The following is a 27,067-nucleotide window of genomic DNA, read 5'->3' on the forward strand; positions in this document are numbered from 1 at the left end:
CCATATCACCCATTAAACCAGAGAACAAAAGACACAATTGACCATTACTCGAACATAATATCAACACACTGAGCCAAGCAATCATAATCTGCTGCTTTATATGACATCTAGATTGAATGTTAATACATTCAGTTACAGATAATTACATCAACACCAAAACTGGCCATCAGCTGCCTTGAGTGATGATATATAAGCCAAACTAGCTGAAAAACAAGCAAAAAAATGAGGTTGTGATGCAATAAGCCAGGGTTTCCCAACCCTGTTCCTGTAAAGGCACACTAACAATACATATTTTGGATGTCTCTCTCATCTCACTCATTAAGTTCAACTTTTGAAGTCTCTTCTAATGTTTTTTATGAGTTGATTCTGGTGTTTGAATAGAAAGAGGTTGAAAATGTGTAATGTTGGTGTGTCTTCAGGAACTGGGTTGGGAAACACTGCAATAGGCTACTGTTTATCTCTTTAAAAGGGGAAATAATGCATATATGTAGGTTTCTAAAACCTGCTATTAGCGACACCAGTGGCTATTAAATGTGCGGTTTATAAAGCATAAAATTATTATATGTTTGTAGATATTTAGGCTAACGGATGGGGTCGGTCAACTGAAACCAGACAACTATGAATTACAACTACATGAAGCATCTCCGAGAGTGAGAAAGTTGGCAGAATGTTGGGTCAAATAAAGACAGCTGGGTTCAAAAATGTCATTTAAATAAAAAAATAAAGCATTTTTAAGAGTGCAAATGCTTTAAAAATAGCAAAACATTTTTTATTTATTTATTTATTTATTTTTAATTATTTTTTTATTTGTTTATTTTTTTTAATAATGAATTAATTAATGAAATCAAATGAATGCAAACTTGGTTTCATCAGCAATAGCATTAGCAAGATGAAGTTCTCCGTCAGTGTGAGAATTAGAATAAATTACCGATTGAAAAAGCAGCCACCGCGGGAAGTTTGACAGAGAATATAAGGTCACCTCTCCGGATGATTCGGTTAACATCTGCTTATGACACCCTCACATCTTTGGAGGGTCCCTGGAGTTGGAGACGTAATTACACTCGGATGAGATTTTGGATTCAATCAGGCTGAATACGGAAGCAGGAGAGAATATCAATAAAATATATCCGATGTGTGTGATTAATGCTGGAGAGCTGTAGGAATACAGAGATCTTTAAAAAATAATTAAAATATTCTGCCCTTTGAATCTGAGCAGTTTTAGACTCATCTTAGTGGCACTAATCCATTCATATCTGTTTGACATGGCATGGGAAGCCCCTGCTGTTCAAAGTCATAACTACAATACTAGCCTGGCAAAAAGCATTTAATTCAATGTATTTTTATGTTGGAAAAATAATCAATTATTATAAAATATTAGTTATATGTTGTCATTTACATCCAGTAGAAATATGATGAAAAGTTGTTTAAAAAATCGATTTTTTGTTGATCTTAAAGTTTTCAAGGTGCATAAATATACTGCCGATTCTATGCTTAGTTTAACAGCAGATGCCGCAGTATGCATCACTAATCAGTATGCTTTTTACAGATGGTTTTACGCTGTATTTTTACAACTACTCTTGAGCATTAAGCGTATGGTTAAAAACTAGCCTATACAGCAGCATCTGCTTTAAAAAGTAGCGTAGAGCACCAGCTGCTATAACAAACTAGCCTACAGTGCCATCCGCTGTTAAAAACTAGCCTAGAGTTCCATCTGCTGTTACAAACTATCCTAGAGCACCATCTGCTATAAAAACTATCCTAGAATGCCATCTGCTATAAAATGCTAGCCTAGAGCATCATCTGCAGTTCAAAAGCTAGCCTAGAGTGCCATCTGCTGTTACAAACTATTCTAGAGAACCATCTGCAATAAAAAACTATCCTAGAATGCCATCTGCTATAAAAAGCTAGCCTAGAGCATCATCTGCAGTTTAAAAGCTAGCCTAGAGCGCCATCTGCTGTTACAAACTATTCTAGAGCACCATCTGCTATAAAAAACTAGCCTATTCCAAGTCCAAGCCGCTACTCCTTTCAATTGAGAAAATAAAAAGTCGAATTTAAATAAAATCAGTGTACATATCGGTCTCTAAACTTTAAAAAAAACTTAATTTATAAATAATGATTAATTTCTGGCCATCGGATATTAGACATGGATATATATATATAATAAATAATATTTATTACCTTTATACATATACATATACATATATATGGTGTGTGACGCCCTTATACCGAATGATCTGCTGTTAAAAACAAGACTAGAGCGCTTTCTGCTGCTAAAAAGTAGCCTATAGAGAACCATCTGCTATTACAAACAAGCCTAGAGCAACATCTGCTATAAAAAACAAGACTAGAGTGCTTTCTGCAGTTAAAAACTAGCCTAGATCGCCATCTGCTGTTAAAAACAAGCCTAGAGCACCATCTGCTATAAAAAACAAGACTAGAGCGCTTTCAGCAGTTAAAACTAGCCTAGATCGCCATCTGCTGTTAAAAACAAGCCTATAGAGCACCATCTGCTATAAAAACAAGACTAGAGTGCTTTCTGCAGTTAAAAACTAGCCTAGATCGACATCTGCTGTTGAAAACAAGCTTATAGAGCACCATCTGCTATAAAAACAAGACTAGAGTGCTTTCTGCAGTTAAAAACTAGCCTAGAGCGCCATCTGCTGTTAAAAACAAGCCTATAGAGCACCATCTGCTATAAAAACAAGACTAGAGTGCTTTCTGCAGTTAAAACTAGCCTAGATCGCCATCTGCTGTTAAAAACAAGCCTATAGAGCACCATCTGCTATAAAAACAAGACTAGAGTGCTTTCTGCAGTTAAAAACTAGCCTAGAGTGCCATCTGCTGTTAAAAACAAGCCTATAGAGCACTATCTGCTATAAAAAACAAGACTAGAGTGCTTTCTGCAGTTAAAACTAGCCTAGATCGCCATCTGCTGTTAAAAACAAGCCTATAGAGCACTATCTGCTATAAAAAACAAGACTAGAGCGCTTTCTGCAGTTAAAACTAGCCTAGATCGCCATCTGCTGTTAAAAACAAGCCTATAGAGCACTATCTGCTATAAAAAACAAGACTAGAACGCTTTCTGCAGTTAAAACTAGCCTAGATCGCCATCTGCTGTTTAAACCAACAAGCCTAGAGCACCATCTGCTATAAAAACAAGACTAGAGCGCTTTCTGCAGTAAAAAACTAGCCTAGAGCGCCATCTGCTGTTAAAAACAAGCCTATAGAGCGCTGTCTGCTATAAAAAACAAGACTAGAGCGCTTTCTGCAGTTAAAACTAGCCTAGATCGCCATCTGCTGTTAAAACCAACAAGCCTAGAGCACCATCTGCTGTAAAAAACAAGACTAGAGTGCTTTCTGCAGTTAAAAACTAGTCTAGATCGCCATCTGCTGTTAAAAACAAGCCTATAGAGCACTATCTGCTATAAAAAACAAGACTAGAGCGCTTTCTGCAGTTAAAACTAGCCTAGATCGCCATCTGCTGTTTAAACCAACAAGCCTAGAGCACCATCTGCTGTAAAAAACAAGACTAGAGTGCTTTCTGCAGTTAAAAACTAGCCTAGATCGCCATCTGCTGTTGAAAACAAGCCTATAGAGCACCATCTGCTATAAAAAACAAGACTAGAGCGCTTTCTGCAGTTAAAAACTAGCCTAGAGCGCCATCTGCTGTTAAAAACAAGCCTAGAGCGCCATCTGCTGTTAAAAACAAGCCTAGAGCGCCATCTGCTATTAAGTAAATCTAGCTTAGCATCTTTTATTAAAATCTAGCATAGTGCCATCTGCTGTTAAAAACAAGCCTAGAGGGCCATCTGCTGTTAAAAACAAGCCTAGAGCTCCATCTGCTGTTACAAACTATTGTCGAGCGCCACCTGCTGTTTAAAAACTAACATAGAGCGCGCTCTACTGTTAAAAAAGTAAGCTCAGAATTGATTAAAGAATATAATTTTTTTTTTAAATCTCATAATCGATTCAGAATCAATTTCTTTGATAATTTTTCAACCGCTGCAGAAACGCTTGTATTGTTTGTCTGGAATAAATATAAACTCGAATCCTCTAAAGTCGAAACATACCAAAAAGCTCTAAAATCTTTATACTTAATTTACATTCACACACTCCTTCCATTTCATCAACCACTGCTTTTAATTTGGATTTTAAGGAGAACAACACATTTTTCACAATTGTTCAAAAGCGTCGACTCACTGCATTGCTGTTCCAACCAAGAACGCTTAACATCCCATAAATACAAGGTAGATGATGAGATTATACAGACAGATGCTGGTCTGCGTTTCATCAGCCTTATGATGGGACTGCATGGAGCAATTATTGTCTTATGAGAGCCCTGTTTCAAAGACAGCAAGACTAAATCATTATCCTTAGCAAAAACAACTGAAGTCAGGGAGAAAACGCGAGGGAAAAAACAAGTTTGAGAGGGAAAAAAAGCCCACCACGGCTGACAAGGGAACTTTTCTAGCACTATTAGTATTCATTTTATTATTTTTTTTTCACTTTCAAAGAGTCATTCGAGAAACAATGGCGCTCTGTTATTTTGGGGGGTATATCTGACGCTAATTGGCAATGGGACTATTGGCTAGTCTCCCACTTTCAAAATAATTAGTAAAGCACACAGCACGATCTCACACCCGGAATTAAACCGACGACATTGGAACCCTTAGCAACTGCTCTGCCTAGTAACGTATGAGCGGAAAGAGAGAGAAAATGAAGCATTTTGATGTACTATAGTGAGACGGAGCTGAACTTCAGCTGTGGAAAGATTTAATGTTATTAGCAGCCTATTAAATCAGTCTCTTTATGCATGCAGCGAACACTTTATCACTTATAATGGAATGAATTTACACTTTATGAGAATATATTTCCTCAAGTTTTTGGTGCACTAAAAACCATCATAGTTTCAGCGCTCTCTCTTTTCTCTAAGCATTGATTTTGGATGCATGATCTGGATCTAATGGCAGGAGTGATTCGGTCTGATTGTAATACGATTCTTGATCTACATTTTTTACTATTATTTTAGCTGTGAAAATATATCTTTCCAACTAGAGATCTGTCACTTTGATCTAATGGCCCATTTCCACTGACTGGTACAGTACGGTATGGGTCAGCACGGGTCACGTTTATCAGGCTTGCCTTTCCACTACCAAGGGTACACTTTTGGTGGGCGTGGTGAACGACAGAAAGTTTCAGATGACGTCTTTCTCACTCGAATAAATGTCTACAGTAAAGCCGTAAAGATCGTTTAAATATCATATTAGAAGGAATTCTCACAAAACAGATGCTTTATGCACAAATACTTGTGTAAAAATATGTGTAATAAAAAATTATACGTGTAATAAAAAATAAAATAAAAAAAACATTATTCAGTTTTCACCCTAAGAAAAAAGGATTTTTTTTTCTTGTTTTAAGGACATTATCTGCCAGTGGGGTAAGAGAAATAATCTTGTTTTTGCTTTGAAATGGAGCTATTTGCACTACAAGCAAGACAAAAAATCTAAGAAAGAAAGTTTTTTTTTTTTTTTTTTGCATAAATCATATAAATTCCATATAAATACAGTGATTAAATACAGCGATCTGTCAACTGTAATTCAGACATTGAGCATATCATGTCTAATTTAAATGTAGTATTGATTTGAAAATTTTTAATCATTTGATAACGAATTGTGAGGCATTGATTAATCGATTTTTTGTATTTTGGTATCCAAAGTATGCAAATACTCATTTTCTGTTTTGAAAGAAACGAGCCAATAACTGACCTAAAGTAAAAATAATAACAATAATAATAAATATAAAAAACACAATCAATGCGTTGGGAAAACAAGTAGGAATTAAGTTACCATGTTAGTTTTTACAAATTTAAGTGGATTTAACATAAATCAATTAAGCTGTCCCCACAAATGTTAACAAAGAAATGTCTTTAAAGAAAAAAATGTTTATGTAAAACATGTTACAATCTAATTTGTATATAAAGTCAATTCTAAACTTTTGAACATCAATTTAGAATTACAAGATAATGAATCACGAGCCATTGATGAATTCATTCCCCTCTACACAATGTGGTTCCACACAATCGATTTGTGCGGGGAAATTTTAAAGAAATTAGGTTAACTTATTAAATATGGAGACAAGACATTATTTTGGGGAGGAAAAAAAGAAGAAGAAAAAAACTACAGCTACACTGTAAAAAATGCTGGGTTCCACACAATCGATTTGTGTTGGTAAAACATGAAGCAATCAAGTTGATTTTGATTTGAATATAGTATCTATAATAAACTTTCCAACATCAATTTAGAATCATTAGATAATGAATCATGAGGCATTGATGAATCAGTTTTCGGCCGCCCTATGTATGCAAATACACATTATCTGTTTTGATGGTGGAGATAAGATATTAATTTAAAATAAAGAGAGAAAAATGAGCCAATAGTTGACCTAAAGTACAAAAACAGAGCTACACTGTAAAAACAAATACTGGGTTCCACACATTCAATTTGTGTTAGGAAAACATGAACAAATTAAGGTAACATATTCATTTAATTAACAACTAAGTTGTCTGCATAAAATTGACATGTTACAATGTAATTTGAATATAGAATCAATTCTAAACTTTTGAACATCAATTTAGAATCATTACATAACGAATCAAGAGGCATTGATAAATAAAATTGAAAAATTCTCGCACCCCTAGTATGCAAATACACAATATCTGTTTTGATGGTGGAGAAAAAAAAAAATAGAGAAAAATTTGCTAATAGTTGACCTAAAATAAAAAATAAATAAATAAAAGAAAACAGAGCTACACTGTAAAAAATGGTTTGGTTCCACACAAACAATTTGTGTTGGGTAAACAAGAAAGAATTAAGATAATGTATTATTTTTTTTTTACAAATTTATGTGGATTGAACATAAAACAATTAAGTTGTCCCTACAAACAAACTCAACAATTGTGCTGTTTCCGCTTAGAACAAACAGCAAATTTCATTTTTAATGTACACTGTAAAAAATGTTGGGTTCTACACAATTCCTTCATGTTGTCCCAACACAAATCAATTAAGGTAAATTAATTGTTGTAACAAAATTAAGTGGATTGAACATAAAACATTTAAGTTGTCCCAAAAAAAAAAAAAAAACTCAGGAATTGTGTTGCTTCAGCTCATTTTAATTAAGTAGTTTGAACAGGAAGAAGAAAATCATTGTTTGAGTCTATAAATTGAGAGCGGATTGCAGCTCAGATCTTTTTTTACACTGGAAGAATTTCTTAAGAAGCATTTGGGTTCACTCGGAGATGTCTGACTTTTGATTGCAGATCTTGTTATCTTGGAAAATCTGGAGATTTTGTGTAACCAACACCAGACTTGGCTCTCTGACATAACGTTAAATCAGCCAGCGCTGACAGAACAGAGACAGATCGCCGTGAAAAAGCACAAAAAGTTGTAAACATTGAGTCACTCTCAGTCTAATTTAACTAGATTCTGAAGAACATGAAAGAGAAAGCTCAATAAAATCATGACAGATTTCATGTAGAGAGAGCGCAACAAAACGTCAACTCTGAAAAGCGCAAAAATAAACACTAATTCAAACTGTTCTTGCCTTCTCCACAGGACTTCTGGCCCAGCGTCATGAACAAGATGAAGAACTTTAAGAGGCGTTTCTCACTTTCTGTGCCACGAACAGAGACGATAGAGGAAAACGAGTTTACAGAGCAGATAAACCAGCTCAACATCCGCTGCAATGATGGTAAGCTTTTCCACATTCACATTTAAAGGCCATACATGATAAATGCACGATATAATTACACATTACATCTTAATTTTTAAAGGTGAACAGTTCATTTCATTTTTGGGTGAACTAACCCTTTAAAATGTTTATCTATGGCTCAACTGTGAAATCAACTCTCCTTAGTTCTTTCTGACGTCTTTATTTTTAATAGTGAACTTAATTTCTTCCATTTTTGGGTGAACTAACCCTTTTTCTATGGCTCAACTGTGAAATCAACTCTTCTTAGTTCTTCCCAACATCTTTATTTTAATAGCAAACTTAATTTCTTAATTTTTGGGGGGTGAACTAACGCTTTAAAATGTTTGTCTATGGCTCAACTGTGAAATCAACTCATCTTGGTTCCTCCCAACATCTTTATTTTTAATAGTAAACCTAATTTCTTCCATTTTTGGGTGAGCTAACCCTTTTTCTATAGTTCAACTGTGAAATTAACTCTTCTTAGTTGTTCCAAACATCTTTATTTTTAATAGTAAACTTAATCTCTTTTATTTTCGTGTGAACTAACCCTTTAAAATGTTTTTCTATGGATAAGCTGTGAAATCAACTCTTAGTTCTTCCCAACATCATTAATTTTAATAGACAACTTAATCTCTTTTTTTTTTGGGTGAACTACAGTATCTCTTTAAAATGTTCGTCTATGGCTCTACTTTGAAAGCAACTCTTCTTAGTTCTTCCCAGCACCTTTATTTAAACTAAATTTCTTTATTTTTTGGGTGAACTAACCCTTTAAAATGTCCGTCTATGACTCAACTGTGAAAACAACTCTTCTTAGTTCTTCCCAACATCTTTATTTTTAGTAGTAAACTAAATCTTTCATTTTTGGGTGAACTATCCCTTTAAAATGTATTTCTACAGCTCCACTGTGACAAATCAAACTCTGTATTATTTAACAGTCATTATTATTTGTAGAAAATTGTCTAAACTCCCAATAATATTTGTATATGGTTCAATGAGAAATATAGGAGAAGGGTAAATAATGCACCATAATTACAGATTCAGGTCCAATTCAGACCAGATTCAATTTCTCTGAGGACGTTTGAGTTAAAAACACAGACATGTTGTATTAGACTGGATTAAAGTTTAAATAAATAAAATTACTAACTGTGTGCAACAAACATGTACCTGACCTCCTGGGGGAAAACCAGTCTCATCCAAACAGGGCTTTAGTCTAATCCTGCAATATGAACTGTTTGTTTTTAATTAATTTCATGCATAATCAAGAATTTATTATAACAGAAGACATTTACGTCTAATTTGGGCATCTATAATGAAAACTAAAAGTGACTTCTGATCAGGGTTCTGCAGTCTTTTTAATTTAATCCAGAAAACTGTAAAGGGTCGGCCTTGACTTACTGGAGTTTAATTGGATGATATGAAAGTAGACTATTATTGGTTAATTACATTTACATTGGTTTAATTACATTTCCTGCACAGGCTTAATGGAAAAATATTCCAAGTATTTACCAACATTTAGCAAAACTCCAAAATTGTAAGTAAACAATATGTATGCAGTTTGCAGCCGAAATGAGCACTAGAATACATTTATAATGTCACAAATAAGCAAAGCCGATATATTAAACTTTAAAGAGCCCCTATTATACATTAAAAGGGTCATATTTTGGTTTTGAGGGTCTCCAACAACAGGCTGATATGCGTGCAAGGTCAAAAAACACTTTAATTCTCTTAACCGTCGCATTTTGTGACGCGGGAGTCTGTGGTCCTTAAAGGTAATCAAAAATCACTGACTAAATGTGGATTCTTGACCACAGTAGTGTCTTAATCATATTAAATTCAGAGTATTAATGTCCATGTAAACATACTACGTAAAAGTGCCAGATGATGTCGCAAGCTGTCAAGGACAGTGCATTCCTCTGCTTTTGATGTCGCCTTTTTATTTTTACAAACTAGCTAGTCAATTGAAATAGTAATATAGTAATAGTAAATAGTGAAATAGCTATTACTGATTTCATTCATTCATTTTCCTTCGGCCACAGCGGAATGAACCGGCAACTATTCTGGCAAATGTTTTACACCGCAGATACCCTTTTAGCTGCAACCCAATACTGGAAAACACCCATACACTTTTACATTTAGGCACACACACATACACTACAGCCAATTAGGCTTTTTCAATTCACCAGTAGCGCATGTCTTTGGACTGTGGGGGAAACCGAAGCACCCAGAGGAAACCCACACAAACACGGGGAGAACATGCAAACTCCACGCAGAAATGACAACCAGCCGGAACTCAAACCAGTGACCTTCTTGCTTTAAGACGACAGTGCTAACCACTGAGCCACAGTGCCGCCCCTATTACTGAGTTATTTCTCCAAAGCCATACAGCATTGGCAAGGTCACAAGTACAAAAACACTGAATCAGGCTACAGTCAAACAGTACTAGAGTTTGATTAAAGATCCTTTTAAAAAGACTACTTTGCATCTCTAAAGGACATTCAAAACCTATTTACATCCATAACAGGAGACGTATGAGATGTACAGTTTTTAAGTGAAACAGGAAATTCATCAGGACAAAGTGTTGGGAGGGGACTTCATCTCGACTTGATTTTGTCCAATGGTAATCAGTTAGACTGATTGCACATGAATAGTGCACATTAAAAACCAAAAGCATTCATTAAGAAAATAAATTCACCCAATGCCAACCGAGGCTACTTCGTCTCATCTTGAAGCCCACTGGACTGGTCTAGAAAGAAATGGGATCTCACTGAGAGCGAACAGTCTCTTAAGAATCTTTCCGAGAGACGAATCCAGCGGCCTGTAAAGACCTGCGGGAGTCCGAGAAGATGGGGAGGAAACAGGATTCTGACCCTCCAGCGTCTTCACTTTTTTTTTTTGCTCACAAATTGCAGTGCTGGTTATCTTTGCACTTACATTATTAATGCAGTGGTAATAGTACAATTCAGCTCCGCCGTCTGGCTCTGGTTCTTAACGCTTTCTGGAGTCAATATTAAATCGAATTTCAAGGGAGAGACTACAAGCTAGACCACTTTAAGAATTTAAGACTCTGTCAAAGATCTGCAGGGGTTTTCGCACACCCGTGGTTTTGCAATATAAATCGATGGTGCTTGTTATAGGCCAGAATTTATCTTGTTTTAACTCTAAAGAAAGAGTCTTTGTTAAATAATAGGAATTCCAATCAAGCTCATGTGAACTACAATCCACCATATTATGGCAATTGGGAGCCAAAAAAGCAAGCGAGCAAAAACAACTCATCGTTTTATTTCTTCGTTTGATTCATCTAGGTATATATGAACACTGAAATTGCTCTTGGATTGACACCAAAACAATTGGACTTGGTGGAATTGGTTTGGTTTTTGATGCTGGTGCAATTTTGACAGCAAACACTCGTTCTGCATCTAGTGCAAAGAAAACCTAAGTCACTGGGAAAAGTATCCAAGCATCATTTCTTTAGTAATATACAGCTGAAGTCAGAATTGTTAGTCCTCATGAATCATTAGCCCCCCTGTATATTTTTTTTCCCCAATTTCTGATTAACAGAAAGAAGATTCAACACATTTCAGAACATAATAGTTTTGATAACTCATTTCTAATAATTGACCTTATTTTTGCCATAATGACAGTACATAATATTTTACTATATATTTTTCAAGATACTCAGGTCCGTAGCTTATTAAAAGTGTTGGTTCTTGTAAGGGTGGTTTTTGTAGTTATTCACCTTAAAATATGAGATTCAAATAATGCATTTTAGTGACATTTTAAGCACTGATTTATCCTGAATTTGTTTGTCGGATGGTTAACATTACCACACTTTTTGATGCAACAAAAATACTTCCTATTTATTTGTCAAAGTGCTTATCATACTGTTTTTTGTTTACAAAAATGTATGTTTCATTACAAATGTGCATTTACACTGTAAGTTCTTATAGATTTATATATAATATAATGAGATTAGAATTTTAGAAATAAAAAATACATTTTAAATGCTACAATGCAAAAAAAAATGCTTTTCTTACTTGGATTTTTTGTCTTGTTTTAAGTGCAAATATCTAAAAGTTCTTAAATCAAGAAGCATTTCCTAGACAAGCAAAACATATTGTCTTGTTTTAAGAAATAATATGTCAAAATGAAGCAAGTTTTTCCCTAAATCAAGCAAAATAATCTGCCAATGGAGTAAGCAAAATAATCTTTTAACAAATCGAAAAACAAGATTATTTTGCTTACCCCATTGGCAGATTATTAAGTTTATTATTATTATAAGTTTCCAATTTCCATATCTGCAATGCGTTTACATTAATTTTACATTTGAATAGCCAAAATTACAATTTTCAGTCTTTTAAATGTGATTAATAAAAGAAAACGTGATTAATTAGTTCATTTTTTTTAAATTGACAGCAATAATATATATATATATATATATATATATATATATATATATATATATATATACACATATACATATATATATATACATACATATACATATATATATATATATATATATATACATATACATATATATATATATATATATATATATATATATATATATATATATATATATATATATATATATATATATATATATATGTATGTATATATATACATACATATAGATATATTCAAAACTGCTTTTACTCTAGCCAAATTAAAACAAATCAGCCTTTCTCCAGAAGAATTTTTTTTTTGGGAAATGCTGTAAAAAATCACTTGCTCTGTTAAACATTATTTGGGTAATATTTAAATAAAGAAAAATAAATTATATACTTTAGATTTTACCTTTATATGCTGATCACCATAATCACACAGTAGCTGAGGGGTCGATTTAATCAGTGGTTAAAGCATCAGTGTAATTCATAAATCAAGCCCTATCCTATATTAGTCACTAAATATTTTGTTTTACACCTCTTTTATCCCTACAATTTTCCACCGTCATGTTCAGATTTATGAATTGTAAACACCAGACAGAGGTTTAAACTGCAAATAACTGATGCAATGATACAAACCAGGTGCCTGGCAAAGTAATTTTCCAGATTTGGCTCTGGTTTCCATTCAACCGATGAAAACAATAAACACAGAGAGATGTTCTCCCGCTAGACAATAGAAAATTGTCTGAATCAAAAATGAACTAAACCTACAAATACAATGCACTATAGTCAAACATCTTGTATCAGAACAATGCCTTTTTTTTCTTTTTAAGAAACGAACAGCTGTATTCAATCACAAATGCATCAAACTGATCAAAAATTCATTCATTCATTCATTTTCATTTGGCTAAGTCCATTTATTTATCAGTGGCTGCCACAGCAGAATGAAACACCCATACACACTCATTGACACACATACACTATGGACAATTAGGCTTATTCAGTTATCCTACAGCCCATGTCTTTGGATTGTGGGGGAAACCCTGAGGAAACCCACGTAAACAGAAGGAGAACATGCAAACTCCACACAGAAATGCCATATGACTCAGCTGGGGCTTAAACCAGCACCCTTTTTGCTGTGAGACGACAGTGCTAACCACTGAGCAACCGTGCTGCCTGATCAAAAATATTTATTATTGTAAAAAAATCCATTTATTAACAGGTATCGTATTTTGTTGTTTACAGGTGTATTCTTTTCAATTTAGGGTTGTGAATTGCATTATGGAAAGTTTAATTTCTGCTCTGTCGACTTTTGATTGAAGTTCATCTTGTCAGTTTAACAAAGTGACTTTTACTAAATTTTAAGTAGTGGAAGCAACATATTGTATAAGAAATAATATATGGAGAATTAAAATGAGATATATAGAGTATGATAATATAGTATAATATGTGAAGTCTGTAAAATGACAAAGTACTGACCTTATTCTTCGTGTATGAGCAGGCACAGCCATTTGAATCTCTTTGGCTTGAGACTTCCAGTCTCATTCACTTCCATTCATTGTAAGACGTTAAGAACAGCTCGTTATGCTGATATTTCCTTATTGCTGTATATGATTCTGCTTTGCATAATCATGCAAACACTTGTTTGTAGAACAAGTAGTTTGACAGTTTTTTTTTTGCAGTTTTTTTTTACCCCAAGTCTTTTCTCCCATAGGCGACTGAATCAAAAGTTCTAAAACAATTACAAAAACAAGCACACTTCTGCATTGTAGAATAAGATCAATATGGCAGTTTGTTTGTTGGTTTTTGTATCATAATTTACAACAAAACATATCACTTCAAGTCACCTTTTCAAACTTTTCAAAATTAAAAGTTGTTGGAGAATAGATCAAGGTCAAAACTACACAAAACGAGACAACAATTTTAATGACACTTACATGTTATGACCTGGAGGAAGACGAAACTGGTCCATTTGAACTGTAAAAGTTACTGACAAAGTCCCTGTCAAAGTCTGACAAAGTCCCATAGTCTCTTCTGCTCCTTCAATAGGTAACAGCTGATGAATATGGCGTTGTAGCGTAGGTTATTGTATCAAAAATCAGAAAAATGATAGCAACAAACACAGCACTAGGTTGGCTATACTGTGGTATAGTTGTGAAAATGAACTTTAACCCTTTATTTACAGCAGCCGAATCTCCATCTGTCAGTGATCGTCATCTTCACGTTATGATCAGTACTGTGATCCCCCGCGCCCCTGCTAGTGTGTAGAGGAAAAGCGTGTGCACATTTTATCAGAACTAGTAGTTCATATTTGGTGATGTACCATATCGACGTCAATTCGATCAAACAAAAGATCCGAACCCAACTTGGTTCATTTAACTCGGCATTAAGTCGACTATTTTGCTAAAGAATCAATAGTTTTAAACACAGTGCACTTTTAGATTTAAACCTCAGCTGGATGTTTGTTTTCACTTAGAGCAGTGATACACACTGCATGGAAGGTCCTTTTCAAAATCCCATAATAGGGGCTCTTTAAGCTTGGCTTTAAAAAGTGGCAGGTCAGTAATTGTGCGAACCTCAGTACGAAGAGTTCTCCAAAGTTTAGGACCTGCCACTGCAAAAGAGCAATCACCCAACTGCTTTTATCTTGACCGAGGAACTTCAAGCAGAAGTTGGTCAGCAGATCGCAAAGCAAAATTTCGCATGGCATTAAAAACAAAAACTAAAAGTTTAAAATTAATTCTAAACTTAACGGAGCCAGTGGAGGGAGTACCGAATTGGTGTAATGTGCTCAATTTTCCTACTGTTAGTCAACAGGCGAGCAGCAGCATTTTGCACAAGCTGCAAACGATGAAGACATGACTGGTTAACTCCAACAAAGTGCATTACAGTAGTCCCAATGTTAACTAACAAAAGCATTGATGGCTTTCTCAAGATCAGCCTTGCTCAGGAAGGGCTTGAATATAGAGATGCGCGGATGGGCTATTATTTCATCCGCAACCGCATCATAAAACTCATCATCCGTCCGCCATCCATCCGCACTAACATTTTTGACCAATTTTTAAAACCGCACCCGCCCGCCATCTGCTGACTGAGCTCTTTATTTGAATGGCTTATTCCTTTTTATTATTAAATGAATGTTTCTTTATTGATTATTAGAAAATAGAGAATGACTTTAATGACATGCAGTTAATCCAAACGTGCAAGTCAAATTCAGCATTAATTGACGCTTTGAAGTGACGCTAAACAATACGAGGACGTGTCTTTTCACTTGATTCGATTCCTCGGTTCTTGAGTTTTTTTTTTTTTTTGTCCTTCCCTCGCATCCTATAGGGGTGGAAAGACGAGGAAAGAAAGCAAGGGAAGGAAACGAGGATACACAAATAAGAAATGAGAAGCACCCTATAAAGCTCTCAGAATATCAGCAGTGAACTCCGTCTCCAATCGGTGCACAGGGACAAAAATAAATAAATAAAAAGCCTAAATGAAACGCACTGTACTGTACTTTTTTTTTATTATTATAGTAGCCTAATAGAAAACGCATTTTGACACATCATTTCAACATTCAGACGAGAGCGCCTGCATGGCCTCGAATGCGCCCTGCTGCACTGAAGGAGCGCTCGCTCGCAGCACTTGTTGCTGGAATGCATAGAATTCTCTTGGCAAGGTGCTGTAGACGTGGGAATGACTGCCTTGTTTCTCCCAAAAGGAAAGTAGATTTTCCTCTGCTGATCCGTCTATTCTTAATTTTGTAGAGGAATACTTCTGTACTTCATCCAGAATTAGTGTATCCGATTCCTCCTCTCATTCTGTGAAGTCAGTCCTAGGCTTTTTCGTTGGTGTGCCAACTATGTGTACAAAAACAGTACAACCGCCCGCCACCCGCCCGAATTTAATTAAAATATTATTTTTCGTCACGTCACCCGCCCAATCTGCGGTTTATACGCGGATTCCGCGACTGTAACCGCCATCCGCGCATCTCTACTTGAATAGTCTAGTGCTATAAACATTTTAAGTAAGATTACTATTGTAATGTAATGTATTTTTTTATTATTTATTTATTGCCATGTCAGCAACCAGGGCTATTTTCACGGCAAGAACATTTTAAAAGTAAATAAACAATTAAGAACAACAAACAAATGAATGCACAAGTTAAATAAATTTTTTTGTGTTAATACATGATAAGAATTCTAAAATCTTTTCTGGTGTCACTTTGCTAAAAATGAGAGTTAATTTCATATAAAAAGTCTTCTGGAATCATTAAAAGCAGGACAGTCCAGTAAACATTACTAATAAATTAAACAAATGAATAATGACTACTAAAAAATTATATGGTTGTTAGACTGTTGCACTTTTTTTGAGTTGTCAATATGATTGTGTTTAGGTTCATATTGGTGTGTGTGCAATCTTTGCATGTATATATCCAGCTCTGAGGATAGTGGAGGTCTTGAGTCACTGGAATTGTTATTTTGGGGGTTGTGGGCTAAAAAGTTTGGGAACCCCTGCTTTAAAACATGAGGAACTGATACACTTTTAGTGTATTACAGCTCAAATTTGCTATTAATCAGCAAATCATTTGCATTCTGAACTGTGGTACCAGGTCAGCCATGACACTGCACATCCAGAAATGTGACCCCGGTGGATGTGCACATCGCAATGTCAATGCTGAAACAATATACTGCGCAACCCTAGCTGTAACAGATCCCGATTTATATTAAGCCTCATATTTCCTAAGATAAAAATCACAAAATTTGTATAACACAAAACTGCATATTATAAGCTCTGAGGTCAATGCAGACCTGCTTGAAAGACAAAACTCTGGCTGCATAAGACTGAATAAACGATGGGCAATGATCCCTCAGTCCGCTGCTGAGCTGGGATTTGGACCTGGCTGCATGCAGGGAACAAAACATTTGTTTGGGGAGCAATCAGGCTCCTCAGCTGTCTGTGTGAGGCAGCTGTTTCCACAACGCCCCATCTTCCCCCTTCCACCAACCAGCTGCTCTGATTGGCTGAAGGCTTGGCACGCCGTTCCTTCCTCCACCCCGGGAGAGACAGCACTGATGGAGGCAGCTGGAGTTTGGAAGGAGGAAACGGATCCGAGGACAGGCGGAGAGGAGACGCAAGAGCGCGTTTCTTCTATTTACCCGTCCTCTTCCCTCCAGCTGCAAATCAACCTCCTAGCCAAGCGTGGCGGGAGAGACGTCGGCAGGTCAGGATGAGAGGAAAAAGAAGAACCACAACCGTCGGAAGTGCCTTGAGAAATAAAACGCCACGTAACTATTGGAACTGATTCTAAATGAGTACATTTGAACTAGGGATGGGCGATATTTGATCGTTTGAATGAGAAGAACTACTTTCTTTCGCCATTCATTTATATCTGCAGCTGTCGTCAGAAACCATTGCTTCTTTAACATAATTTTAGAGCTTGTATTTAAATGATTCTCTAGCGTAATGTCTAATGTGATGACAAAACAGATGATTTTGCTCACATTTTAAGAATATAAGGCTGAATGGCATGAAATGCTACAGAGGTTTCCCAATATTTCTCTGTTGCAATTGGGGGATCACAGGAATTAACCCCAAAAAAAGCCAAAGCAAACTAAACACTACCAGACAACAGTGGTATAAATACAGCTCCACAACATACAAAAGCGAGAGATCGACTATTGTCACTTACCTGTTTAATAATGATTTAATCAGCTTTTCTTCTCTAAGGGCTTATTGAGTCTCTGTCGCCATCTTGTAACAGAATGTCAACCATCTTTGCTCTGCGCAGTATGACAGGCTGATGGACGCAGACACGCTGTATCTCCGAAATTATAAATATTTAAAATAGGCACTATCCTTATAAATAAACTGCATATTTGCAATCTAAACTACCTTCTTGCCTAAGAAAGCATCAAAAGACATGCGAAAGATCCCGGATGCATTCTTAATATCGAGAATACATCTAATGCAAACTTGAGCGCAGAACTGTCTCTAGAAGTCCCAGAAGTCATTGCAGTTAAATAAAGTAGGTGGGAAATTTATTTTGAATTATTATTAAAGTTCAGACTCAGAAACAACTTATTTATATCAGGAGTTTCCCTAAATGAGACGATGAAAGTAAACATTAACCTCCAAATCTTAATAAAAGCATAAACATATTTTGATTTGCTGAAAATCATATAGAAATTAGTTTTATTTGTATTGTGTAAAGTATATTAGTAAGATTTTTGTGCATGTAATTTATATTGAAAAGGAAAAATAACTAGTTGTATGAATGCTGTAATGTTGAAATAATTTCCAATAAAAATGCATGAAGGTCATGTGCCCATTAGGAAGAACGCAGCATCTCATTTCTCACAGGACAAGTTCTCTGTTCTTGCTGTTTCCCAGAGTTCATTCTTCTGAGGTAATTTTTTTTTTTTTATATATATATATATAAATATTTCCCAAATGATGTTTAACAGAGCAAGGAATTTTAACAGTATTTCCTCTAATTTGTTTTATTTTGACTCGAAAAAAAGTAGGTTTAAATATTTTGAAACCCCTTTTAAGTTCAGTATTATTAGCCCCCTTAAGCAATAAATATTTTTGACTGTCTGCAAAAGAAACTACTGTTATACAATGACTTGCCTAATTACCCTATTTAAGTCTTTAAATCTCACTTTGAATCTAGATGCTTGTATTTTGAAAAATATCTAGTAAAATATTATGTACTGTCATCATAGCAAAGATAAAAGAAATCAGTTATTAGAAATGAGTTATTAAAACTATTATGTTAAGAAATAAGTTGAAAAAAAAGTCTTTCCATGAAACAGAAATTAGGGAGGAAAAGGGTTGTTAATATTCAGGAGGGCTAATAATTCTGACTTCAACTGTATACTGTATATACAGTTATTTTCCACCCTGCAAAGGAGAGGGAAATAAATACAATAAAATAAAAAATATGAAACAAACTGTGCTTTAAGCATCTTCACTGTAAGAAAAACACTTTAGCTACAAAAGTCCTTCAGTCAAGAGTGAGGGATTTTCTCCTTTTGTTGTTTGATTAATTATAAAAACAGGCAACAGCAGGAACATCGCGCGCTTTCAATTCAATGGTTTCTCTTTCACGTCTTTTAATTCTCAACTGGTATGTTTATTACACAAACGAGGGTTAATTTGAATAATCACCAAACACCGTGTTTTGACAACAATTTGACTATTAAAGCGCTCACATTAAGATGACTTTAGATTTGTGTGCTCTGCTCGTCTCAGTGTGCGAATGAGAGTGAAAGCTGACTGCATGCTTCTGTGTGAGCGCGCCCCACACACACACATAAGTACACGGTCTTTCGCACTGCTAAGTTAATAATCGTTTATCTCAATTAATGGTTTTTCATAATTGTTAGAAGCTAAATTCGAAATCAAATTTTTGATTAATTGCACAGCCCTACTTGGAATTCAGAAACAGCCATTGTTTAATATCACTGAATGGAAAAGGAAATAATGCTATTATAAGTGATAAAGGTTAGGTCAATTAGCATGGAACTGTAAACATAATTTAAACCGTATTATACGATAACTTGAAGAACACAAATTACCCATATACTGCCACAAGCATTTCTTTATTCTCTTCATGTTTCAACCTGTTACTAGTTTCGATTATCTTTATCCTTATACTTTGAGAGCTGACCATTGCTGATGTCTTCTTCAGTAAAGTATATGTGGACATTGAGCATGAGGGCACCCTCTATACTACCTGACTAAAGTCTTGTCGTCGATCCCAGTTGTAAGAGCAACAAACAATAACGTGACTTCTAGCTGATCATTTAGAAAAGTAGTAGAAGGCAGAAGGTAGATTTTTCCTATGAATCATCCCGATCAACACAAATATTGCAGAAGACCTATTGGAACCCGCATGGACCCAAGATCCTCACAGAAATCAGTCAAGTTTGGTAAAACAAAAGTCATGGTTTGGGGTTACATTCAGTATGGGGGCATGCAAGAGATCTGCAGATTGGTGGGCAACATCAACAGACTGAGTTATCAAGACAAGGACAAATTCTTCAGCACTCCTTTTCATACCTCACCCTCAAAGTTCCAGAAAGCAAAGAAGGTCAAGGTGCTTCAGAATTGGCCAGCACAGTCACCAGATATGAACATTATTGAGAAATAAAGGGGGAGGCATTGAAGATGAATCTAAAGAATCTTAATGTACTCTGGGAGTTCTGCAAGAATGCTTTCTTTGCCATTCCAGATGACTATACTGTACAATATTTCTGTTTAGTGACAAGACTTTCGTCTAAGCAAAGCCAGACCTGTCCTAATTAAATAGTTCAAAATCAAGGCATAATCATATTTTATTTTGGAAAAATAAGCCTAATCAAGAGGTCTTTGCCTTTTATATAAGCCACTTCTGATACCAAATGATCAACTAAAAGTCGAGTTATTATTTGTTGATCCTAAATCTTGGATAGACAACAAGACTTTTGTCAGGTAGCGTAGTGTCCACTACCTGTGTGTGAACGACACAAAAATAACATTACGGTTTAAGTCAAAATTATTAACCCCCTTTTTTTTCTTTTTTAGAACATTTAGATAAAATTAATGACCACTTATGTATTTTTGTTTTTTAAAATTGTGTTTTACTAACAAAAACATTTTTTTTAATTGCAATTTGTCAACTACCCATGACCTATAAGATTATTAGAGGCAAGGTTAATGTGGAGGAAAGAGATCCGATTCACATTGGGGAGTCAGAGCTCATATTTCCTCTCTGCCAGCACATCTACCCCTGTTATCTCGTTATATTTGTGATGTATCGCTGATCGAGTAATTCTCCATGGAGAGACGCCCATGATGGAGCCATCATGCAAATGTTGCAGCAGTCTTTTGGTTAACAAGTGTTTCTTGATTACCACAAAAATGTAAGCTATATTTAATGATAATGCTTCCGAAACGGCTTTTCCACAGATTCCTTGGAGGGTTCAAACATAATTATAGACTTAGATACAGCGGCGCGCATTCACACATGTGGCGAGATGGCTTTTATAAGCACACTAAATCTCGTTGAGTAGTTTATACTGCGAAGGATGAATGTAATGTGAGTTGGGCAGAACTGAAAAGAGAGGAAACTCATTTAGAGACAGACATGGAAATAACCACCAGCTGTCGTTGTGGCCCTCTGGCTAGGCATGAGTGAAAAAAAAGAGTGCTCATTTCTGATGACAAATGTCAACGTTTGGATGGTTTCGCTCAGAGGTATGATTCAAAACAATCATATGAACATCACAACAGGACGACAGGTGTTCAGGTGTGCAGAAAAGGGCGTAAATAGAAAAAAAGAAAATCGAAAATCGCAAAAGAAATCGAAATGTTGCTTTTGCCGACAAAATGGTGCAGGAACATACTACTTTTATTTAAAAATGGCAATAAAGACTAATTAAACAGACCAAAAGTGAGTAAAGAAGTTTTATAAAAGTTGAAATGTTGTTTGTTTTTCAAACTGTTCATAAAAAATATGATTTTAAAATTAGAAATTGCAGCACATAATGCTCAGCATAATTGAGTACACCCTTTAATAATATGTGTTCAAATTTAAATGAGTTATTGCAACAAAAATACAAACTAATAATTTTTCTTCTCAACAGTACTAATATTAACAGTACAATACTATCATAACCAATTAAATTATATATATATATATATAATCCACCATGATGTCACAATGATGACAGTAAATGATATTTGACTAGATATTCTTCAAGACACTTCTGTACAGCTTAAAGTGACATTTAAAGGCTTATAACTAGGTTAATTAGGTTAACTAGGCAGGTAAGGGTAATTAGGCAAGTTATTGTATAACGATGGTTTGAGACTATCAAAAATATATATATAAAGCTTAAAGGGGCTAATAGTATTGACCTTAAAAAAATTTTAAATAATTAAAAACTGCTTTTATTCTAGCCAAAATAAAACAAATAAGACTTTCTCCAGAAGAAAAAATATTATCAGACATACTGTAAAACTTTCCTTTCTCTGTTCAACATCCTTCAGGAAATATTTTAAAAGAAAATTCAAAGGTGGGCTAACAATTCTGACTTCAATTATATATATATATATATATATAATTTAATTGGTATTTTATTATTTAAGTTGCAGATCAGAGAAAAACATTTCTTACTATTTAGATACATGCTGTTTTCATGTCCTTCAGGGAGAATCAACCTGTCACAACTGGGTATCACAAAAACAAGGGAAAGATCCAAGTGCAGCAAAACACATTTATTGTCAAACAATAAAGATCCAAAAAATGACAAAGGGACAGGCAAGGAACCAAAATCAACGAAAATGTGAAGTGCAAAGGCTAGGCACAAGTGTGAATCAAACAAAAACTAAACAGCTATCCAAAAACATAACAATGATACTAAACAAAGTGAACAAACAAACCAAACACGATGAACCGGATCACGAATAAAGCAGGACAGAACTAAACAGAACATTGAAAATCCGAAGGCAAACTAAACACAACATAACATGGCTTATAAAGACAGAACTAATTAGACAACGAGGGACTGCTGGAAACAAGGAGGTATCACATGACTAGGATACAAAACACAAAAACCTAAACAAAAACTGGTGCCCTTAAAGACCATCAGAGGGCACTGCAGCAGGTGTGACATAACCATTCATCACACTGTAAAAAAGTTAAGATAACTCAAAGCATTTGAGGAAACCGATTGCAACAAACTATTTGAGTTCAAAAACGAATCCTCATAAGTACTGTGAACTTAATCCATTTGAGTAATGAAGCAATTTAAGCACAGAAAAGCCCGATAACTCAAACCAACTTAGTACTCTCTGTGAAACCCAATAACTTAAGGCAACTCAAACTGTCTGAGGAAACCAATTACTACAAACCAATTGGGTTAAAAAACTAATCTATAGGAGTACTGTGAACTCACTCCATTTAAGCAAAGTAAAGTGATGAGGTATTTAATAAAGTCATAACCGTCAACACTAAGTTCAAAACTCTTTTCAAATGAGTAAAATTAACTTTCAGTCTACACTCTTCATTCGATAAAGTTGACTGTTGGGTTTTACAGTGTAGGGGAGTCAGTACCCCCCAAACGCCCTGTAATTCGCACCCTGGATATAAGTAGGGAAAACTAGAAAAGTTAACTTGATTCAACTATTGTACATAAAGAGTTTACAATTGATTTTACTAAAGAAATGTGTTGCAATTTGCTTTTTTAAAACAATAATATAAAATATATGATATAAAATAAATGCACAAAAACATTCCTGTCACCCTCGACAAATGTATTACAGCCAATATTCAAACTAGTATTGATAAATAAAAAAATCCTTGCGTCCATAAACCCCCCAAAAAAGCTAATGAACGAGAACACTTTCTTACTAGAGTACATTCCTGAACACACTTTTCATTTGGAGGTCAAAGCAGTTCATTACGGTTGCGTTAGACTATTTAGTTCTACTTTCAATTCATTCATAAACGAAAAAGGCTAGTAATTTTCCACACAATCCATTACAGCCCAGCAGGTGAAAAACGTACCACACATAATTTGCCTAATATCAGATGACCTACTTTCAACCGGACACTACAATCAATCCTGTATAATTAGCTGAGTTCGTGCGCCACCTGTAACCCCCATAAGGAAGCCAAATATCACAGACTAAGTTAATGGCAAAATTAGTTTTACAAGCGGTCTCTAATGGCTCAGACCTGCACACCTTCAAGTTAGCAGCCTAGATCTTTAATCAGCACCCCAGAGAAAGGTTCAAACCCACAAGGGTACAGTAACGCGGCTTATCAGTCATTCACCTCAACCACTGAACCTTTGTTTCAATGACAGCTCGATTCCTCTGCATTATTAATGTGCTGAGAGCTCTTTGTCTCGGAACGGCAGATGATGACTTGAAAAAAGGAAGTTAGCTTAGAAAGAAAGCCCTGAAGAATTTATAATTTCTTTTTTTTAATGAATTTTAATTATGTCTTCATTCACTCACCTTCATGTTGCTGCAACACATATGACTTTGTTGCAAAGTCAGTTTTCAATAGGTTTGTTTCTTTCATGTCGATCGAGATAAGATGTAAGATGTCTTAGTCTCAGAATTCAGATTTTTTTTTTGTTTGTTTAATTATCTGAGGGGAAAAAAATTATGACTTTCTCCAAGTATGAAAATCAATAACAATAGTGATAATTATGAAGACAGAGTTATAAAATCAGTTTTACATTTAAAGGAATAACTGAATCCACACAAGATCTACAACTATAAGCCAAATGGACACTTGCACAATCAAATCAATTGTCCAAACAATAAAATAATCAAATAACAGACAATATACAGTTGAAGTCAGAATTATTATTCCCTTTTTAATTTTTTTCTTTTTAAAAATTTCCTAAATGATGTTTAACAGAGCAAAAAATTTTCACAGTATGTCTGATAATATTTTTTTCTTTTGGAGAAAGACTTATTTGTTTTATTTCGGCTAGAATAAAAGTAGTTTTTAATTTTATAAACACCATTTTAAGGACCAAATTATTAGCCCCTTTAAGCAATATTTTTTATACCTCTGCTTGTCATGTGGGTAGAGTAAAAGAGGCTGTACGAGTGCTGATATTGCAGAATATTGCACGCGTATCAGCCAATCGAGAACCAGACAGAACTGTTATATATAAACACAGGCATTTGCGTGCCATTTGAATTTCAAAACAATCAATGCCAATAGCAAACAAAAATAATTTCCATGTTGGATTCTAAGTGGACTACAAAAAAAATAAAAAAAACTACAGACATTGCAAACATAGAAAATGGAAAATTATTATAATGATAAATTACTGAGTACAAACAATTGTACTCATTGAAAAGTTGTATTGCCAGTTGAGAACATTAATTATAAAGTAGAAACAATTTTGCTTAATCCTCCTGAACACTTAGCCAGTTGCTAAGACAGTCCAGTCTATTGACATTATCAGGGGACAATATGGCCAAGCGGTACATCAAGGCACATACCAAAGACTACAGACTTCTTACAGTGACTGGTCACACCATTTCTAAGCATTTAATTCTGAACAGCTTTGAGGGATACGGACACCCCAAAGACTATAGAATACATATAGAATGCCTTAAAGAGTCTTTGGACAGTCAGCTATGTCAGGCGTTTGCTCTTGTTGCTAGGAAACGCATGCACGCACGCACACACACGCACACACACAGAGACAATGTGTGCAGTAAAGCGCAGCCGGTGAGAGAGATGACAATCGCGTTCATCAAATTTGCTTAAACTAAGCGTTCTAAATTATGGCTGTATTTTACAAGCAAGGATTCTGACACAGCAACGTGAAACAAGCGCTTTACAAAAGTTGCGTGCAGGGGGAAAACACGTCAAACTTAATGAAACATTTGAGGGTGCATGGAAGCAACTTAAAGGTGAAATGGGCTGCTTTTGACATCTTGCGACAATCTGGCACTTTCATTGAGTACATTTACATGGACACCAATATATGACTAAGATAATACTCTGATTAAGAGTCTACCATGTAAGCAGTGATTTTTGATTACCTCGAAGGACCACCCGAGTCCCGAAATGCAGAGTTTTTTCCTTTCCGTTGACCATGCAGTATCAAATTACATTAAAACAGCACTCTTCCAGCAGTCTTTCCTTGATATTTTCATCCAGTAATTGTCACGAGGCATGAACAATATGTTGCTGAATAAAAGTGAACTGCAGTTAAAGTTGAAAGAATAAAAATGAAACACCTGAAATTGCATGAAACTGGAAGAAACGCTGCATAGTGATGCGATATTAATTGTTTTATACTGAAACTTTCCTTCAAAAAGTGCTTACTTGGTCTTATCCATATTTCTTTGCATGTTGAACACACGTCGCTCACAACAGGAAATAAAAAAACTGCGTAAACTCTTTTTAACACGTTAAATATTTCAAATTATTCGCATACAATAATGCGATAATTTTGACAGCACTAATATATATATATATATATATATATATATATATATATATATATATATATATACATATATGTATATATATGTGTGTGTATACATATATATATATATATATATACACACACACACACACACACACACACACACACACACACACACACATACACACACACAATTTTGTATATTTTTATGTTTGATATTTGTAAACTTTTAAATAATTATCGCTATATTATAATCATTGAATCATTAAAGATTTGAAAGCATCATCTTAAACTGAATTTAAGATGTATTTTCAGATAATTTCAAGATGTACTTTGAATTTTGGATGAAAACTTTGCAAGATGCAAACTCAGAATTCTGAAAAAAGGCCTTTACGATAGGAATAACACGAGAGAAAAAACAGTGAAGGCAGGTAAAAGATATTTACTTCCTGCTCCTTTTATCATTGTTGTTGCCTTGAAAAATCACAGATCACTATCAGAATATCCCAAACCTCTTCAGGTTCCCTCAGCAGCTACTAGTCCACCAGCTGTTTAACGCCCCCATGAGACTCGCAGCAAAGCTTTGATATAGATATAAACCTCAAACACAATTCCTCAAGGGAGGCGCGAGCTCTTAGAAGTTTGCAGAGATGTAGGAAGGCTCTTAATAGACCTGATACGTGTGTTTAGATGTGCAGACAGACTCCAATGGGAGAAAGCAGTGTGGGCAGAAGGCTGTCTGAGCCTGGAGGCCCTGAGAAATGTAGGACACACACATACTGCGTTATCCAGGGTCGACAGGAGCCCACCAGCAGGTCACCAACAAATACTAGTACAGGTCCCAAAGTCATTTCAGGACAGAGTGTTGGAAACTCACAGTTGCGAATGGTTAGCAGCTTGGAGATGCTGTCAGATATATCTATTATTCCTTTTGACCTCTTCACAGACTCTGGAGGGACGCTACAAAGGGTCAAACTGCAGGGCTTT

General features: G+C 35.1%; 3 protein-coding genes across 8 annotated transcripts in view; 2 read left to right on the plus strand and 1 right to left on the minus strand.

Annotated features, from left to right (window-relative positions):
• Positions 1-27,067, plus strand: part of sox13 (SRY-box transcription factor 13) — a 675,553-nt gene that overhangs the window by 556,463 nt on the left and 92,023 nt on the right. The window lies entirely within an intron of this gene.
• blacat1 (BLACAT1 overlapping LEMD1 locus) overlaps positions 1-27,067 on the minus strand; it is a 272,886-nt gene that overhangs the window by 163,557 nt on the left and 82,262 nt on the right. The window lies entirely within an intron of this gene.
• cdk18 (cyclin dependent kinase 18) overlaps positions 1-27,067 on the plus strand; it is a 149,540-nt gene that overhangs the window by 44,403 nt on the left and 78,070 nt on the right. For all 4 annotated transcript variants that reach the window (XR_012387301.1, XR_012387302.1, XR_012387303.1 and 1 more), the window contains exon 2: positions 7,614-7,749. Coding sequence is in view for 1 of the 4 variants with exons in the window: in XM_001919300.8 (XP_001919335.2) it covers positions 7,632-7,749 (118 nt within the window). In the remaining 3 variants the exon portion in view is untranslated. The remainder of the gene's footprint in view (positions 1-7,613; positions 7,750-27,067) is intronic.

This window comes from Danio rerio, chromosome 11 (genome assembly GCF_049306965.1).
Source record: "Danio rerio strain Tuebingen ecotype United States chromosome 11, GRCz12tu, whole genome shotgun sequence".
Taxonomy (NCBI): Eukaryota; Metazoa; Chordata; class Actinopteri; order Cypriniformes; family Danionidae; genus Danio; species Danio rerio.